Consider the following 21,228-nt stretch of genomic DNA (forward strand, 5'->3'; position numbering starts at 1 on the left):
CACATACATTAAATTGAAATTGTTTTAGGTGTAAATATTTTTCTCTGATCTATACCATTTGTTCCAGAATTCATTTATAGTATGTTGCTCAATAAACAGGATTTTGTCTTTTGTTTTAAACCTTTTTAACTCTATGTGAAACTTAGCATAATTGGGGCAGCCGCTTAATTGCGGCTAAGTGTTCTAGTCCTGATGTGTCCTAATTAACCAGAATCCACTGTATATGAACTTTGTCAGAACAAAAACCCAATGTAGCTGTATGGAAATTATAAAGGGACCAAAAAAAAGAGTGTAGATTATGGGAAAACATATATTCTAGGATCATAAATAAGAGTTTACTGTACTAAATTTCATTCAACTTCATAATATTAAACCTGCCACATGATGGTGGTACACTACTTACAAGTATGGCAGACAGCTCCTGAATACCCAGTATTAGCACAATCACAGAAAAACTCCATTGAATTCTGTTTGCAAATTCCAGAGTGTTTGCATGGATTTGGATTACACCGGTCAGTCATTTGGCAAGTGTCAAACACAACGCTATTGGCACAGCAGTATTCCTAAACAAATACATATTAACAACAACAAGAAGACAACATAATCTTGTCATCAACTCTGAAAAACATAAATTCCATTATCTGTTCACAATTCTTCAAACTGAAACAGAGAGCGGTATTGTGAAGTTGTTGTAATGATACTCCACAAAATAATTTTCATACCGTAACTATAATCAAAGAGCGAAGAATACAGTCCTTTACCAACAGCCTCCTTATTACATATAATTACTGATTCTAGTACATCATGTGGTGCTAAATTATCTCTTAAAAGAGGATATTCAACACTGACTGTGCCTAGCTATTTCTAAGGGACTCAACTGTCCTTTAAATTGTGGATAAACAGAAAGTTTCCAAAGCACTGCTCTTTCCAGAATACCAGATCATGGACAAAGTCCAAAAATCCTCTAACAGGTAGTAATTATAATACAATATCATTAGAACCCTCTGGAAAAGAAAAGATCTGTTATTTCACAAAAAAGGTCAAATGTAATATATATAACAAATTAAATTTTACTTACATCTTTTTTCCAATCTGTTGGCAATTTGTAGTTGCCATCTATACTGATCACTCTCATACATCCCACAAATCCTCGGTGCTTTATAACATTATTTGGAGCTCCTGCAAAACATTTAAATTCATATTAAATGCTGCACACTTTTTCATGAACGTCTGGCTGCACCAAGCTTTTTAAGAGTTCCTCAGCAAAAAATAATTATTCTGGTTACTTAGAAACACTACTAAGTCTTCTTCAGAATGTGATTCATTAAGTAACTTGCATATAAACTAATTTTCAAAGTTGTAAATGTCTAGCAAGGTACCACAATTGAATATTACTGGCTTCCCCCCCCCCCCCCCCCCATCAGAATGCATGTATTTGATAACAGCGGTGTTACGGTGTACGGTGGTGTACTCGTTTGGTCATATAAAGCAGTTTAGATTTAATAGCTTTAGAGCACATCTGAATTCAGTACAAATAGTATCATTCTATCTGCCATGTGAGATACTAGAATAGAATACTGGCATCCTTATTAGAGACATCAACCCTTTAATATCCAGTGATAACTAGCATTTCATATGCTGAAAGTATTTATGACTATTTTGTGACTTCCAGAATAAACAATTATTTCCTAACATTGTTAACCATTTGGTTTTCATAATAAAAAGGGATAAGTTTTTTTAAGGTAGGAACTGAATTTTTAAACATTAGTTGGGAAAACTTCGGTTTCAAAGGGGTAACTCCTTATCTCTGCTTACCTGCTACATAGTAAACACTTCCAGTAGTCATCGACAAAATACGAACAGTTTTCATTGGTCTCCCATCAATATTTAACTCTAGAAAATTGGTCCCAATTGTGAGGATCACTTGATGCCACCTTCCATCATTAAACACATCTTCATAATTGTCTAACAGAGCTTTTGGATTCCCAGCTGTCAAGAGTTCAACTTTAATTTTACCATCATGTAAGAAGAGCTGCAACAATAAACATGAAACAGAATCAAGTACAAACTCCAAAGAACAAGATCTTACAGATTACTGCTTCATTATGCAGTTCATATAAAAATATAATTTTCTGATATAACCCAACAGAAGTGTTAATAATAAGAAACATGAATTTTTAATTACTATACTTCATTTATACCAATTTCAAGGCAAATTTTAGCATCTAATAACTGGTTACTGGTGTCTCACACACAGTTTGCAATGACTGGCTTAACAAATTCCTTAACATCCAAATAGTCTATTTACCTGTATTATAATCCACATGAGAACATAAAGTCCAAGTTTTTAAAAAGTTCCCAAGAAATTATTCTAACATAAAGGCCCAGGTAGGACTATTTGACTTATAAAAATTCACTAGTATTGTTATGGTAATAAAAATGAGAAGGTTAGGACAAGCTTGGCATATACATTAGATGGTGGAGACAAATGCATAAGGATTTTTGTCAGGGAATTTCCTTGAAAAAAGCCATTTTGAAAAGCAAGTTTAAGATGGAAACATGGTATTACATATAATATATGCAGTTAAGAAAGCATCATTCAACAATTTAGTGAAACAAGGTATTGAGAATGGACGCTAGATGGAAATTACTCAAAATTCTGTTCAGTTTTCACCTTTGGGGTTCTAATACCAGTTAATAAGCTAGTTAATTACAATCCTCACAGGATGACTAACCCACAACTGATAATTACCCATCATATTTAAATAAATATTAATAATACCGACATTCTTCTTCTTGTACCCTTTTCTCTCCTACGTGGAGCATAGTGACCTCCTTTCAGAGGTTTCTGATCTATTTTTAGACATTTGGTACGGACTTCTTGGACGAGTGATCAGCCCATTGTAAGGCCTCTACCAAAGATAATGAGAAATGGCCACTGAATTTTGCTTAGGAAACATCTTGTTCAAGCTTGTAAGGTTCTTTTACATGCCATAAATCTATGACATGGGACCGCCAGCTTTACTTCCCCTCCAAAATAAGTGTGCTACAGATTTTTATCACCCTTAAAAATCCAATGACCTCAGGTGGATTTGAACCCACAAACCTTGGGTCTAGTGGCAAGCACGCTACCACTAGACCACTGAGGGCAACTACTTGTACTATATACATCCAATTTTGCATGGTTAGACAATTTCCTGCATAAAAACATGACATGGTGAAGAGCTATAGAGATTTACTGATACATTACCATGGTCCCGAAATGCAGAAATTTTGTATTACAGAAATAACCAATCACAACTTACAATAATGTAAGCTTGCAGCAGATAAGCAAACCTGTTGCATGTGAGAATAACTTTCTGAACTGCAATCTGGTGATTTTATTGACAGAATAGTGTGTCATACTACCAATTACTAGCATTCTAAGAATATTATTACAATATTAAAATATTATTGCAAAGGAAATTATGAATCGTTTTCAACATTATGGATACTTGTGTGAACAGGACACCAACTAACACAATGATTACAAATACCTTGACATGGCCATCTGATGCAAAACTGTGATAAAGCAGAAGGCCATCCCCCTCATATGTCCGGAATGCAAAGGAAGCATTAAGAGACTTCACACCTTCATAACCTTTTAATTTTGCATATGAGTCTGACGTTAAAAATGTAACTGGAATAATTGGAGGTTCCTGCAAAGATAAGTGAAAATATTCAATGAAAGTCATCAAAGTAACACACGAAAAGAATTACATTTATAATTTAATTATATAAATCAACAATGCAAGTAACATTTATACTACAAAACCCAAAAAATACCAGCATTAAAGATACAAACTTTTATTTTAATGACATGAACATTTTTTATACATAAATAATGGTGCAAAAATCAGGACATTCTTAACATTTAAATGTTGTATAATATTATTTCCTTTATAATTTTGCACATCATTTAATTACTTTTTATGTCTGGCCTTTCATATATCTTTACAAGCACATACATAATACTCTGAATGATCTAGAATTGTGATAACTGTGAAGTGCAAATACTATTTGTAATCATCATGACATCAGAAAATCCATACTTCAAGCAAAGAACCTAGCAAGTTAATTACTCACTACTGGTATGGTACAATAAGTCCATTACTTACAGGGCAGCTGTAGAGAGTGTGTACTTTCTCATATAAATAGTTATCACCATAACTTGTAGCCTCTTTAATACTGCTGATCACATTAGTTGTGTTCAGATAAAGATTCTCCATGCAGCCTGTAAAGTTCTGCATTACAAGCAACCCATCTTGTTTGTTAGGAACTCCCCCAATATAAAACTGAAAAAAAAAAAACACAACTCTCAAAACTCTTCACTGTTAAAATCTGCCAATGTATTAACTCCTAATGGCATTTCTTAAGCTCAATCTGATAAGTACTATACAGATTGGAAATTAACATACAAATACATTTTTGGAAGGAGTCATGTGGATAAAAAGGGCATAGGGTGTACTCTAAATCAGCAATTCATCATCATCATCATCAACATCATCTGTGGCTCTACAACCCAGTGTGGGTCTTGGTGATCTCTTCTGGAGGCTACTTAATCTATTTTGACATTTGGTAGGACTCTTTGGACGAGTGATCAGCCCGTCACAAGGCCTCTACCTGTACACAGGACACCACAACACAGAAAGACGTGGACAAATATCCATGCCTTGAGTGGAATTTGAACCCATGGTCCCAGTTTCCAAGCGCACAAGGCCCATGCCTCAGATCGCGCAGCCACTGTGACCAGCTCTAAATCAGCAAACCCAAAACTAAATTCGTTTAAAAGAAAATGGAAGTTCAAGATACTTACACCTCGGTTAAGATTCAGTCTGTAAAATTCACCCTTGATTCTGCCTCTAATTTGCACTCTATCAACAGAAAACATGATGTCCTTCCTGTTACGAGAAATCACCACATCATGCCAAATGTTGTCATCCAGAAGACTACCAACTGACAGACTTGTCATTATGCCCGCACCTGACAAAACAAAAGTCTGATTAGTAATATAACATGATTGAACTTTATCAGAAAGACCAGTAGTCAACATTAACATTATACAGTAATATTTTTATGTGTGATTCTAATGAGTAAATATTAATGTAATTTTCAGACATATTAATTAACTCTTTACATCCCATGCCCCCTTCTCGAAGGTATCACCACCTTGTCGAAGGCAATCTGCCGGGTGAGGAGGCTTGCGTGCTCAAATGACCCTTAGGGCTATGCCGGCCTGAGCTTCGGCTCATGGTAGGGTCACCCAAGCCGGACAGGTCTAAGGAGATGCGCTAGACTAAGAGTGATACCCTGGTCCTCCAGGTTGGGGGTTGGGTGTAGGGCTAACAACCTTTCACCTTTAAAAAAAATATGTGTTACGAAAAAATCAACCAAGCCTCGGATCAGGACGGACTCTTTGGCACGACCACGGCAATTGAAAAAGGACATGAGATTTGGTACCTGGAACATTAGGAGCCTCTATAGGGCTGGGGCACTGAAATCAGTGTGTAGGGAATTAGGTAATTATAAGTTAGACTTAGTGGCAGTGCAGGAAGTGCGATGGGAGGGGGAGGGCACGATCCCAGTGGACAATTTTACATTTTTCTATGGAAAGGGGAATGACAATCATCAGCTAGGGACGGGTTTTTTTGTTCATAGCAGAATTAGGGCAGCAGTTAAGAGAGTAGAATTTGTTAGTGACAGGTTGTCTTACGTAATTTTGGAAGGACGTTGGTGCGACATCATTGTCCTTAATGTTCATGCCCCAACTGAAGACAAAAGCGATGATATCAAGGATAGCTTTTATGAAGAATTGGAATCAGTATTTGATACATTTGGCAAGTATCACATGAAAATTCTGCTAGGAGATTTCAATGCAAAAATTGGGAGGGAGGATGTCTTCAAACCCACAATAGGCAGCGAGAGTCTCCATGCACTTAGTAATGATAATGGCGTCAGAGCAGTGACCTTCGCTACGTCAAAAGATTTAATTGTAAAAAGTACAAAATTTCCACACCGTGATGTTCATAAATACACTTGGACTTCCCCAGATGGCAGAACACACAATCAAATAGATCATGTTTTAGTAGATAAGAGAAGGCAGACAAATGTAATTGATGTGAGATCATTCAGAGGAGCAGATTGCGACACTGATCATTATCTGGTGGTAGCAAAAGTGAGGGAGCGGCTTTCAGTAAGTAGACGAACTAAACAAAATTTTGACACAGAAAGATTTGATTTGAAAAAATTAAGTGAGGGAGAGGCAAAGGAACAATATCAAGTTGAAATTTCGAATAGGTTTCAAATTTTAGAGACAAATGAGGATAATGAAAGTGTGGACATCAACAGGGAGTGGGAAAATGTCAGAAACTGCATCAAAATTTCAGCAAAAGAGAAACTAGGATACTACAGGAGAAAGCAAAATAAACCGTGGTTTGATGAAGAATGTTCAAAATTAATAGATCGAAGGAAGCAAACAAAATTTCAATGGTTGCAGAACCCAAACAAAACAAATGCGGATAATCTATGTAACGTGAGACGTGAGGCTAGTAGAACCTTTAGGACTAAGAAAAGGGAATACCTGAAGGGCAAAATTGCTGAACTTGAGACAAATAATAAGGAAAAAAACATCAGAGACCTGTACAGAGGCATTAATAACTTTAAGAAAGGATATCAACCCCAGACTAATTTGGTAAAGGATGATAGTGGCAATTTGCTTGCAGATCCAATAAAAATTGTGAATAGGTGGAAAAATTTCTTTAGCGAGCTCTTAAATGTTCATAATACTGGTGATATTAGACAGATTAAAATGCATACAGCTGAACTGTTGGTGCCAGAACCTAGCTTAGATGAAGTGGAACTAGCCATTGGGAAGTTGAAAAGTTATAAATCTCCAGGAATTGATCAGATTCCGGCCGAATTAATTAAAGCAGGTGGCAAAGGGTTGCATATGAGGATCCATAAGCTTATTCAGTTAATTTGGGATAAGGAAGAGATGCCACATCAATGGAAGGAATCCATAATTATTCCTATTTATAAGAAGGGGGACAAGACTGAGTGTGGTAATTACCGAGGAATATCGCTGCTATCAACCTCATACAAAATTCTATCCAACATTCTTTTGGCAAGATTAACCCCATATGCGAATGAAACTATTGGGGATCATCAGTGTGGGTTCAGACGAAACAGATCAACGATTGATCAGATCTTTTGCATTCGTCAGATACTAGAGAAAAAATGGGAGTTCGGTGGGACTGTACATCAGTTATTTATAGATTTCAAAAAAGCCTATGACTCTGTGAAGAGAGAAGTGCTATATAATATTCTTATTGAATTTGGTATACCAAAGAAGCTAGTGGGTCTAATAAAAATGTGCTTAAATGAAACCTGCAGCAAAATTCGAGTAGGTAAATATGTATCTGAGACATTCCTCATCAAGAACGGTCTAAAACAAGGAGATGCTTTGTCTCCCTTGCTCTTTAACTTTGCGCTAGAATACGCCATCAGGAAGGTCCAAGGTAGGCAGGAGGGTTTGCAATTGAACGGGACACATCAGCTATTGGCATATGCTGATGATGTTAATTTATTGGGGGACGATATAAATACAATAAAGAGGAACGCAGAAGTTTTACTAGAGGCTGGTAGACAAGTGGGGCTGGAAGTAAATTCAGAAAAAACTAAGTACATGTTAGTATCTCGTCATCAGAAGACAGGCGGGCAAAATTATCTTAGGGTAGCTAATAAATCCTTTGAAAGGGTTACAAAGTTCAAATATTTGGGAACAACAATAACAAATCAAAATGATACTTGTGAGGAAGTTAGGAGGAGACTAAATTCCGGAAATGCTTGCTACTTCTCAGTCCAAAATATTTTGTCTTCCCGTCTGATTTCTAAGAACCTGAAAATTAAAGTATACAAAACAATAATCTTGCCTGTTGTTTTGTATGGGTGCGAAACATGGTCTCTCACTCAGAGGGAGGAACACAGATTGCAGGTGTTTGAGAATCGGGTGTTGAGGAGGATATTTGGGCCTAAGAGGGAAGACGATGGGGCGTGGAGAAAACTGCACAATGACGAGCTTAAAAATCTGTACTGCTTCCCCAGTATTGTGAGGGTGATTAAGTCGAGAAGAGTGAGATGGGCGGGACATGTAGCGCGCATGGATGGGACAAGAGGTGTGCACCGGGTACTGGTTGGGAAACCTGAAGGGAAGAGACCGCTGGGGAGACCTAGACGTAGATGGGAGGATAATCTCAGGCGGGATCTATGGGAGATAGGAGTTGAAGGAAACTGGATTTTGTTGGCCCAGGACAGGGTCCGGTGGAGGGCTTTGGTTAATTCGGTGATGAACCTTCGGGTTCGGTAAGCCATCTAGTTAGTTAGTTAGTCATCCCATGCCCGAGTTAAATCGGAATGCTAACATGGCTTCCGCTATCCCAGCCCAGAGTTAACTCGGAATTGAAATATCGCGTCATGTCCCACTCCCAAATATATTCTGGAGACGTAGTTTGATAGTTTACCACTCGATGGAAAATCTGACAATCGTTCTACATACAATAGACAAATCTATAGATCGCTACACTTGAGATATCGATGTTTTTGTGTGATCGTGATTTTTCTTGACAGCTGTCTGCTGTGTCAAATTGGCTTCAAGTAGTAAACATAGCATGACTGAAGATGAGATTTTAGATGTTTTAGGTAATGATAATGTGTCTTTATGAAGACAGCAATTATGACTTTGTCATCGATGATATTGTCGAAAGCAATGACAAAAGTGACAATACAGAATAAGAGGAAGAAGATGGCAACGATGGGGCTGCTCCCACTTTCTTAAAAAAAAAAAAGTAGGTTACTGCCAGAAAATGTAATTCCACGTACAATATGGATGAATGACAAAAATTTTGTGCTACAGAAGCCTGATTCTGACCGATCCCAGACAGTGATTGGAAACCTGAGTTGGGACATGCTCAAAGTGGGTTAAAATTTGGGAGTTAAAGGGTTAAGTAAACTACTGCATATTCAACAATATATTCTTTTCCTCACTATTATCATTGTAATATCATGAATGTATAAATGCAAAAAGTTAATGATCACATTCACACAGATGTAAACACATGATAAGGGAGAAATCTGCATTTGGTCACTTTGTAGAGTCAACAGTTTCAACCTTGCATGGCAGTAAACTCTGTACCTAGCTCTATGAACATGTACAAAAATGTCACCACCACAGAAACCTGAAATCTCACCAAGATGTATTACATGACTAATGCTAAATAATGACTGACAGTCACAACTTTGTGCTACACAGTAATTACAATAAGTTATTGCATTAGTTCATAAAGGAAACAACAGCACTCTTTACACTATAATGTACCAAATTTAAGTGTCACCAATGTTGTACTTCAAGTTCATCTTCAAATTTATAGTACCACTTCAAAATTTGTGTTATTCAAAACTCAATCAACCCTCTGCTATTTTGCACATCTATATCAAGTAAAAAGATATTGCAGTACCATCTGTTAATAGTAGACCACACTAGATTCCCCTAATAAATACAAGACACTGAGTTTGTTAAAAAGGTTTAATATTCCGTGATAATGTGTATACATTTTTTGGAGCAACTGTATTTACTTCTGAAATAATGGTGTATCATATATATAACAGTGTGAGGTACATCAAAATGATTGAAAAAGAAAGATGTCTGGAACATTTCGCTACAAAAAAAACGGGTCCTTCAAGGGTCACTGCCCTTGTTCCAGTATCTGACAGATGGAACTGTTAACAAATAATGGATGGCACATGAAGCTGATCACTAATATCCTCCTAGTAGATATTATAAATGCATGCATCTTGATCTCAATTCCCAGCACCAAAGTGCAGAGATTACTTTACTCCAACATTCAATTAACCCTTATTCTCGTACTACTTACATGCAGACTGGGTCTGGTGTCTGCAACATCTCCAAAAATCCATCAATGACAAAGTGAAATTGCTGAAAGAGATGGTAAACTATTTACACACCTAGGTCTATGTTGAGTAGCATCCTGTTGTCCCTCAGCTGCAAGGCGATGTAATCACCTTGTGTACCTCGGCTATACATGAGAACTCCATTTGCAACAGAAGTCTTGAATCTGAATTTAATGGATTCTCGTGATGCTGAAATGGGGTCTCTCATCAAATCCCAACGAACAAGTGCAGAACCATTAAAATACAAATTGTCTGCCACTGGAAAATAACAATAATGTTTGAAGACATTACACAAAAATCCAAATCGACAACCAAAACATATCTTCTATTTTTAAAACTTAAAACTGTGTCCTCAGGAAATGATATTACAAGCATTCAATTAGTACTGGCAAGATAAACTTGAAATTAGTGTTTTATTACAAATCAATTTTAAACTTGCTCACATCTAATCAACTCCATAAATTTACAAAATGTAATTTTATACCAAGGACCTTCTCAGTATAAAGCAGGAGCGTAAAGCACCTCAGCATGACACTCAATCATACGATGTACCTGATCACTAAAAAGATCTTACCATAATCACAGCCATACAGTTCTACTCTGAGAGAAATTCTGTCCCTCCATCGGGTGGGATTTATGCGAATCCACTGCGCAATGACAGGCACTTCAAACACATTCTTCCTTAACCCATCTCCATTGACATTTCCTTTGAACATCTAGAAGAAAATTTGAAGTTCATTACTTTAATCTGTAACTGCAATAATAGTTTGTGTTCAGGATGCAAAGTGAAACCTACTTTTCAGGTTTCTTGGAGAATGCAAATGCAGGGTACATCCTCCATATGACAAATAATCAGCCATCCTCACACACAATTACAATGAGGTTCACAGTATGGTACTACAGCACAGAAGAGGTACTATTCAATCAGGGACTGTCCATGGGATTTCAAAACAGAAATTTCTACATTTCAAGGCATGTCAGAGCTGTCACACCACTTCAAGAAACATAAAGATTTACAAATGAAATCCACCAGAAGTTCCATAACTAAACACAATAACTATTTTATATAATAAACTTTTCATTACTTCTGCAAAGGTGTGTGACAATGGTGGTTCCTTACAGGAATACTATGTTGGACACTGTCTGTAGCTGACTCCACACCCTCATTCAAGAGATACAAGGGTTACTTCAAAAGTCATGTCAACCAATTTTTGGGGGGGCAAACACGTTATATTGAAGAAAGTTCAAAATGTACATATGAAAGGGCACAATATACTCCCCCGATTGGCGTACTCATATCAAGTAGGTGTGAATGGGTGTAGGTATAGTAGGCAAGAAAAAATGCACATTACGGAATGACCGTTTTTTGTCAAGAACCTTTTATGACGGAGATGGGAAGTACTACACCATCCTCCATATTCATCCGACTTTTCGCCATGTGAGTATGACTTAATACCCAAATTGAAACAGCCATTGCGAGAGAAATGCTTTCACACACAAGAGGACATTTCCAACGCAGTTTGGCACGAGATGGCAAGATTTGGAAATGGTGAAGCTGATGGTATTCGCCGTCTTCCTCGTCGTTGGCAGCGAGTACTCGATACGCGCGGAGACTACTTTGAAGGTTGCTAGTCTTAATGTAAGAATTCTGATTTAACTCACACTGAATTTTTTTTAATCACAATTGAATTTTTCAAGGATTAAAGAATGAAAAAAACCGGTCATTCCGTAATGTGCATTTTTTCTTGCCTACTATACCTACACCCATTCACACCTACCTGATCTGACTACGCCAATCGGAGGAGCGTATCGTGCCCTTTCATATGTATATTTTGAACTTTCTTCAATATAACATGTTTGCCACCAAAAAAATAGTTGCCATGACTTTTGAAATAACCCTCGTAGGTTGCCATTATACCAACATACTTTTAACACTCTATGCTAAATATGATGAGATTCTCATGATGGTAGTATAGTGACAGCCCCACTGTTGCTCTTCATTCCACTATCAGATGTAGCATGACTCTGCCTGTCAAGTCAACCAACAGAACTTCCTGCACAACATTCAGAACTTGCTGGATACCAGCTCTGGCTGCTACTGTGTTTAACTCAATTTCATTAACTTTACACAATGTTTATATTACTAAACACAGATGGTTAGTATCCACATCCACTCATGCATAAGAAAGAGGTGCATTTATTGGTGATATAGAAGCTATGTAGCTTTTATGATATACGCCATGCAGGAAGTACATTGTAGGTTTACCCAATTCACAGCATGCTTAAAAAACCGGTGCTATCCACAAACAAATGGGTAAGAAGTCATTGAAGAACTTTAGCCTGAGTTTCCTTCAAATGCTTTAATTTATATGATGAGGCTAGCAAAAATTATAAATTATTAATTCGCCATACAGTAAATAATTTCTGTCCATAATTTCCAATAATGAGATCCTGAACAGTCACAGCTCTTCTGTAGCTTTGATAAACATTTAATGCTTTATTAAGAAAATTCCTGTAGTTTCATTACTGCTACCATAAAAAATGTTTTAAAAATTAATTCTCTCTTTCATTTGGTTATCAGACACCGTTGCTTCTGCTCATATAAGAAATGACCATCCTTCTCACCACAATGTACATGAGGCAGTCACTTCCAGCATTTATTTCAGTAGCAAAGGCATCGGTAATTACTTCCTAAAATTGTAATATTTATAGATTTACATGTGTTAAATGTAATAACACTGATAAAATGTAAATTACCCATACATTTATTCCATTAGCAAAATTAATTCTTAAAGTGCCCATACCTTCCAAACACTTTTCAGACATATTTTTATTGGATGTTTTTGACTTGAACATCACCAAAAACACACCTTAGTTCTGGACACCCTATACACGTGCTGACATTTATCTTAACTTATTAACTTTTATAGAAACATTATATTATATTATATTATTACCTTATCGACTGTGGACTCCTAGGTTGTAACACTGTATAGTCAGTCTTGTAGGTGGTTACCAATGTTTGAGAGGAATGGCATCACAAACCAAAACATCCCAATCAACACTTATGAGTACCTCACACCTCATTTTACAAACATAATTTCAAACTTTACAAAACTGTGTGTCAACATCACATTTAGATAATAGAAATTTCTAACAAAATACTGAAGTGCAGTAGAATTAAAATGCTTAATTTGTGCATAGACAGTCCTAAAGTTAGATCTTGGTTGATGCTGACACTTCTTTATTGGCTGCAATTTAAAGTGTTACAAAAATATGACACAATTATTATTGCCTGAGTAAAACTCATACTTCCACCCCGTGTGCCATGTTGTTATCATCAAATACACCAAGTGCAAGGTTAGAGTGGCCTCCACTGGCATAAAATTCAATAAAAAAAATTTAAAATCTGTCTACCAGTTCTCACAATGAAATATTTGGATGGCTGAACAGGCACACTGTCCCATTCATTTGTTCAGGGTATGGACTTCATTCAAAGAATACATAATATCTGTTGCTTTCCCCTAATGTTTCAGTCATCAAATTTGACAAGTACACTGTAAATTTCTGAATGTAAAATTATTTAATAAGATAAGGTATCGTCTGACCCTACATATCATAATCATCCAAATTTTGTTGCTGCTCCAAGGATGAATAACAATACTGGAAACAAATTTGTTCAACTTGCTGTATTCACACAGAAATTTTCCTTACAATACAAATTTTGTTGTCCATTAACTTAATGCTACAGCATAGGTGAATAACAGCTATATGAAAGCTAAAAAATATCCAACTTATTTCTGGCACTGATCCTGATATGCAAGTAATAGATCCACCCTTCAGCTACCTTTAACCTTACTACACAATAACAAGGAACCTAAGGAAGCACCAATGATTATCTGAACAGGGTGGCAAAGAAAGCGTTAAAACCCCAGCAACACACTGAACCTTAACTCCTGCAGCCAGTCTCCAAATCACAATAAACACGCACAACAAAAATTATCATAGCAAACAAAGGTTATTAATCTGTCTATACACGTGCTCCACAACCGGTGCCACAAGATTGCAGGTGTGCTGCTAATTTGATGATAAATTGTACAGGTAGCCCTCGATTTGCGCCGATTCAGAATAACGCCTATTTTGAAAACAGAAAGTCAAAAAAATATATTTTACTATTATTTATAACGTTTTACAATGTTTCTCGTACTGATTCTTATACTAAATCGTAATTCCTACGTCGCTGATTTTGAATAAAAATTGTATAGTCATTTCTGCAATTACGTATGTTTCGTTAACGCGAATTTACTCCAATGAGATCGATGAATCGGTAAAAGCTGTTTGTGAAATTCAAACTTTTGAATATGTGAGTTTGCTCTTATGCAATTTCATTCCTGGCGCTTTAAACTTTCGAAGGACTAATTTAATCTCTGCGGAGGTACCGGGGTTATTTTTACTACGCTATTTTCTATAGGTCGGCGTCTTACATGAATGCAACTATCGCATAACAGCAGAGATGACTGCACGCATCAATCACATGAAATAATCGCAGTCAATCGCGGGGACCAACGAATTGCCGATTGTAAGTGTATAAAATATAGTTTTTAAATTCCCTTTATTTTATTTACGTTATTTCAGAGCTTTAAACGTAATGCCATTATATTACTCGTCAATGTCATTGACTTCCCACTGATTTACATTATAAAAGAGTTTCAATTTACGCCGATTCCGTTCACGCCGGTTCGTCCAGGAACGCATCCTCGGCGTAAATCGAGAGCTACCTGTATATTCGCAAGTTCAGGTTACAGAACACAGGTCTATACCACAGTACTTCCCATGTATCAATAACCATACTTCTGCGTTATGAAGCATACCTAAATTTCACTGCATAATGTGTGCTACTATCTGGATAATTCTGTCTTTAATATTTTATAATTTCCATTTATGTACAACATTCTTCACCAAAATTATTCTGATGAATAAAACTAACTTGCATTACAAGTTTGCATATATTAAAAAAAATGAAATGCAAACGTTCACTTATCAAGAAATACAAATTTATACCTCAGGCTCTCCTGTGGAACTTGCATAACTTTTCCACCCTTCTCCATCATCAGAGTATTGTACAATGTATTCTGTAACAAACTCTGAAGATTCTGCCCGTCCCTGAGTCACTATCGATCGGATTTCTTTTCTACCATCCAGATTAATTGTTAGAAAATGATAGTATGTGTTATCTTTGGGACTCCAAGCTAAATCGCCTGAAAACAATAAAAGGAAAGTTGCTTCGAAAGAGTGAAATAAGACTTGTTAGTACAAGAATGTTAAGACAAGACACCACAGACATCCCAAACATCAGTCATAAAAATTCCATTACTGACATTACTCAGCCACTTTCCTTTCTTAATGATGTTTTAGCACTCTCTTGTAGTGACAAATGACTATAAACTCAAAAACAAATGGGGAAAAGTAATCAAAATTATGAAATAAGCAAAACTACAGAAAATTCAACTGCCTCAAAATTCCTTTCAAACATGAGTCAAGGACTACCTCCATTACATAATATGAATCTCTGCCAGTTTTTACAGGAACTCACACCATAGAGAACATGACGTGAACATTATGCACTTTCTGGTTAAAATTAATAAAGATATATAATCGAGAGTTGCCAAAATCATTATGAAACAGCACTTTTCTCTAGTATGTTCCATAAAATACGCATTAAGTCAATGAAAAAAAAAGTAAATTACAATGACCATGCAAGATGACTCAACAGTTAAATTAGTCTGAAACAGCATAAAGACAAACACAACTTACTGAATAAATGTCAGATCATGGCATTTTTATCCGTTTCTGAACTACATTACAGAAAGTGCATCCAATATAAAAATATCACTCTGTGCAACTTACCTTTGTGTTACCTCCAGGCTCTTTGTAATCAGCATAATCAAGTCCATTGGTGCCATAACTGACGCTGTATTCCATGACATATTCTGACGAGTGACGTCGTCCCTGAGTAGCAATCCGAGTGACATTTCTGACACTACCCAGATCAACGATCAGATACTGGTCAAAATCTGAGCTGGATGCTGTCCATGCATTGTCACCTATACCACAGCAGGCGGGTGGGAGCACAACCATGCATCAGCCACCAACATCAAATCACAAGATAAATAAAAGAAATGAAGGGAGGGAAAGATGTGTCTCAACTTAAATAAAGGACAAGAGATTGACTGTAAACTGATAAAAATCTTTCTTTACTAGAAAGAAGCAGAACTGACAGAAGACAGGGCTCAAGTATGAGTATGTGGGTTGACATTAGCCTTTTAACTACGTGGCACAGGATCTATCATACGCAGCTTATTATTATTCAACTGGTCTAAAAATACCCATCATGCAATGCGAACATTCATCTGGGTGTTCAAATAAGCCTGCCAAATGACTCCCATCTCAACCAGTAAATCCAATTCAGTTCAATCATCTTCAAAACTCACTCTTCCAAGATCAATTTTTATATAATTATTCTGCTTCCCACGCAATCTACTTTCTCTCCCGAACATAATTTTGAATATGTTTCCACACGCATACTACATGAACCGCCTGTTTCATCCCTTGTAACTCAATCACCCTAGTAATGCAGATGACTCTCGTTATATGCCCTTTCACTATTTGCATTCTCACACATCCAGTTTTATTTCAGTATTATGAGAAGCATCATTATCCTATCTGATGCTGAATTTTAAAGCCCATTACCTACACTGAACCTTCTCCAGGCTTATCAGGGAGTGTGATTCAGATAAGCTTAGCACTAAAGAAGACTGGTGCCATTTTAACAGCAACTGATACACATCTCATTTTATGTGTTTTCATTACATGAGACAAGTTGCCAGAATGCACCCCAATGTATAACAAAAGTCACCTTGTATTAGCCGATTCCCTTGTCAGCTGTCCTTTCAAACGCACCCCTATTAACAACTCAGTATATAACAGGTAAGTGGATGAACATCAGAGGCAGGAGCAGTGAGAAAGATTTCTTTCTGTATGATCCACTTTCATTCTTAGTGGTTCAAATAAAAAGTTTAAGTTTACGTGATCATTGCAGAAACAGAGTGAGGCTTTAAAAACTGTGAAAAAGACCTGGTCACTTTAGGATTTGACATTCTCATGGCAGTGAGTACAAAGATGGCAGTCTTCTGGGTTGTAGCATCATGTAGTCTGGTAGAAGTTTACCAATGTTTCAGAGGTCACTGCTGCCTCCATCAACAGGGTGATGAGTCTCTGAAACATTGGTAAACTTCTACCAGACTACACGATGCTACAACCCACATGACAGCCATCTCCCTAGTCAGTTTTATTTTGCTTCATGCTACTGACACAGTATGCGGAGACAAAAAAATGAAGATAATTAATGCTCAAGGCCAAACTTGTGATTTATGTAGTTCACAAGACACCTAAGTTTCCACACCACCAAGAAAATTGTAATGTTGCTGTACCTATTACTTCCCTTTAAGATGTCCAATATGCACAACATGTAAAGTGTCCACCGGACACAAAAGAAAAATGACAAAACTGCTGCTCCCTTGTAATGACATATGAAGAAGAATATTGGCAATGAAATGGCTCACTGGATAAAGCAAAGCATGTTTATTCACTTAGGAGAGAGATCTGATTATATTAGTACAGATGAAGGAAAACTGTGGAGTTTATCTGAAGACAAATGAATGAGGGAAATGGTTCAAACTTTTTGTTTCTTGTTTAAATTATATTTTTCTTCAAATAGCCTATTTTGTAATTTTCTAAAAAATATTATAAATACATAAATAGACATTTTGGGTACATTTTTCATAAGATTGTTATTTTTAAGTGTCATCATGGATTTTTGTACCCAACTTTTAGTTTCATGGCTGTAATAAAAATGTATTAAATCGTATTCTGTTCAATGTAAAACTTGACCCAGTCTGCTTGAAAGAGGAATGTGCCACACTAGTTCACCTGCTAACCCATCACTCCTAACCACTTGCTCACTCTGCAGAAGCTCCACCCTCAGGTTTCAGAGCAAAGTTGTCAGGCTATACATGGTACTTCAAAGTAACAAATAAGGGGAATCAAAAAAATTATCTACTGTGGTACATTTCTAAGCATTTTGCACATCTTGTTTTGCAATTAAAAACAAAAAAGCTACACACTACAGTAACATCAACACAAGCAAATATAATATACCACAAGGATACTACCAGATTGCCTTAAATTAATTCAATTAATTCCAAAATGAATCACCACATCAAAAGAGTTCAAGGAAAGAAAGTGCAGTGCTGGCAGAAATCAGCACAACCAGTAAGACACTAAATTACCATAGTAATTTACAAAACTTCAATGCAAATCTTAAGACGACAATAAATCAAATGATCAGATCATATATTAATATCAAAGCAGATGGGTGAATGGATGACTGATCAAATTATTGAACACAGACTGACAGCTGGTCTACATACGAGTAATTCAATTATGACTATTCTTTTTTTTTTCATCTATAATTGAACACAGAATGACATAAAAGAATGAATTTCAAAGTATGTATTTGCTACCCAGAATTATATAAAAATTGCAACACAAACTGTAGGGCCTTCAACACTTGCCAGGAAACTCAGTGTAAGGGAAAATGTCAATTGTGCCAGCAATAACCAATAACACTGTGCATCATAGGTTGGCAAAGCCTAATGGAAATTAAAATGGCACTGCCACGCCCACTCAATGTAATGATATATAACTTTTAAATAAAGCATCAGTGCACAGGGCAATTAAAAGTTTAATAACACTGTGGAATGAAATGAGATATGAAGATGATCAAAACTGGGAAGTTGGGAGTGTCATACTTTTATACAACAAGGGAAACAAAAAACAGAATAGCCAACATTCAAATCAATTTAAAGTGGTTCATGAATCAAAAGTGGTATCTGCTATACTAGTCACAAGAAAAATGCTCTGCACCAAGTGTTGGTCTAATCAGGTTTCATCATCTTAACTGAAGTGATAAAAAAATTGGTCACATACATAAAATTAAATCTTACATATTTTCTTAAAAGAACTGTTTTTCAAGTATTCATGTGAATAAAGCCTTACAATTAGATCAGATCACACCAAATGAGGGCAAATGTGTCCTACACAGACATATATAAACCTATGTCATGCACAACATTAACAATAAAAAGCAATACACAAACATACACTGACTACAAAGAAGCTAAAACAAATTTCTATTTTAACTATAATGTTAATCTACATAAACCTGACTAACCTAATTCAATAGATTAAAGATTAATTCAACTGCAATAATGATAAACAATAAGCAAACTATTTCAGTTATCCAGCGTGTGCAATTAAATGGCAATGTACACAATTTAATAATCACAACATGTTAATCAATCCTCTTCTAATTCTTAAAATCCCCCACCACTTGTGAGACAAAATGATTTTCCATGTGAGTAGTAGAAAATAGGATTACTGGAAATGTCTTTATTTCATTTTTCCTCCAAAAACCTTCAATTTTCTCACAAAAGTGTTATTCTTGTAAGAGGATACAATTAATGTTTTCAAGTGACGTACATGAACAGTACTTTAAGTACTGTCACACTAGTAAACAAAAATATTAAAACACTGGATAGTCTGAATGTAAATATAATTTCTAATGGGTTCTGACAGGTGTACTGGAATCTGACTAGTGAATTTTTAAACTTTTTCCACATCTGGTATTCTAAAACAAATAACATTTAAAAGAGTGGATATCTCTTTGTCATTGGGTGTATGAAAGCAGAGTACATACTCTGATTGGTCCATTAGAAAAACTGAGGCTAGTTACTTCCAACAGACCCAACAGAATAGGTGCCCCCCACTTACACCTGAAGATGCAGAGATCCATTATTCAAAACACTGTCTGTTGTAGAACACCAGACAATGGATGAAGTCCAAAAACTCGGTAATCCAGGCTGCAGGTAAATGCGATCAATACCTACCAACATGTAAAAGCAAAGTAAAACTACACAAATTACATACTTCTAATAAATAAAATCTCCCTGTTATATTCAACAACAAAAGCACCTACTGTTATGAAGTCCAACCCATAAGTTTCCAGACAGATAAAATCAAATGTACAAGATAAATTCTTCTGAAATCTGTCTCAGTCACTACTAAATTATAATTTAACTTCTTATTTTAGACAAATGAGTTTGGAGAAGAAAAATGTTGGGAGGTACAGGCAGAGTGATGGGAAAACCTTTGTACATGTGGAGGCATTATATTGATGGTAACAAGTTTGGCCTCTTCCTTCAACTACATCTTTAACCTGACAGGCAGCACTTTGTATTCCAAGGACTCAGTCTGAAAATAGAAGTGTAACCTACATACATGTCACATTCAAAAAATGAACAAGAGATTTGTGATACAATGTTTATCTACAAAACCCAAACACTGACATCTTCTCACATAAGTGCACAACGAGGTAAATGCTGCCAACACATGGACACACTAATTTTGATTTTATCACAAGTTATAGAACATTATGTTAACTCAGTTAAGACACATGAAAAACATGACTTACTGTTATTAAGAACGACAAATGCTTGGCTACCATTGCCATCAATACAAAAGCAAAAGGATGTATTTCTGAAAACAAATGTCTCCACAATGATGTGAACATCATCTATAACGACCAAAAATACATACAGTTTGAAACACGGCACTGATTATAAAAATGGAAACATTTAAAGGAAATGTCAGATAAATTTTCTCTCATAAAACCGAGGTGCAATCTATACATGGATAAATATATGACCGGTGCACATCATCTAAATAAATGAATCCTTGGAATTAATAGATTTGGGGAGGGGGACATTTTTTAAATATTAAATGTCAAAACACATCTCTAGTGAAAATGCATTTATGAGATTTTCATTATCCTGAACACACTGTAGGAAATTTGAACAAATATTCTTCTGTTTCAATGTTTTACTTCTCATCAATAAACTTTTGGGGAACATTTTCACACAAACCTTCATGCATAAGTTGCTGACTAAAATATGTTGTATCATTTCCTTTGACATGTCCAAGTATTTTTATATAAATATGACATTCTTCTATCAATCTGAACCAACCCATTTATTATCTCAACATTTCCATAGCTTAGAATGAACACACAAGATGAGTGTCTTAAGTATGTCCAGACATGGATAC

At 36.0% G+C, this 21,228-nt stretch overlaps 1 protein-coding gene across 3 annotated transcripts in view; it reads right to left on the minus strand.

The window, feature by feature from the left end:
- The window catches only part of Nrx-IV (neurexin-4), a 56,232-nt gene that overhangs the window by 26,292 nt on the left and 8,712 nt on the right, over window positions 1–21,228 (minus strand). Inside the window, exons 3-11 of one of the 3 annotated variants that reach the window (XM_022061085.2) lie at window positions 15,067–15,263; window positions 10,580–10,721; window positions 10,060–10,263; window positions 4,856–5,022; window positions 4,158–4,334; window positions 3,537–3,698; window positions 1,816–2,032; window positions 1,079–1,179; window positions 404–563 (exon numbers count right to left, since the gene is read on the minus strand). In XM_022061085.2, the coding sequence (XP_021916777.1) occupies window positions 404–563; window positions 1,079–1,179; window positions 1,816–2,032; window positions 3,537–3,698; window positions 4,158–4,334; window positions 4,856–5,022; window positions 10,060–10,263; window positions 10,580–10,721; window positions 15,067–15,263 (1,527 nt within the window). Of the gene's footprint in view, window positions 1–403; window positions 564–1,078; window positions 1,180–1,815; window positions 2,033–3,536; window positions 3,699–4,157; window positions 4,335–4,855; window positions 5,023–10,059; window positions 10,264–10,579; window positions 10,722–15,066; window positions 15,264–15,912; window positions 16,110–21,228 lie in introns of all 3 variants that reach the window. The other 2 variants (XM_022061084.2, XM_087360984.1) reach the window with 2 other exon arrangements.

The sequence above is a fragment of the Zootermopsis nevadensis genome, unplaced genomic scaffold (genome assembly GCF_977971745.1).
Source record: "Zootermopsis nevadensis isolate Lab colony 2312 unplaced genomic scaffold, Znev_1.0 Znev_ptg000050l, whole genome shotgun sequence".
Classification (NCBI taxonomy): Eukaryota; Metazoa; Arthropoda; class Insecta; order Blattodea; family Termopsidae; genus Zootermopsis; species Zootermopsis nevadensis.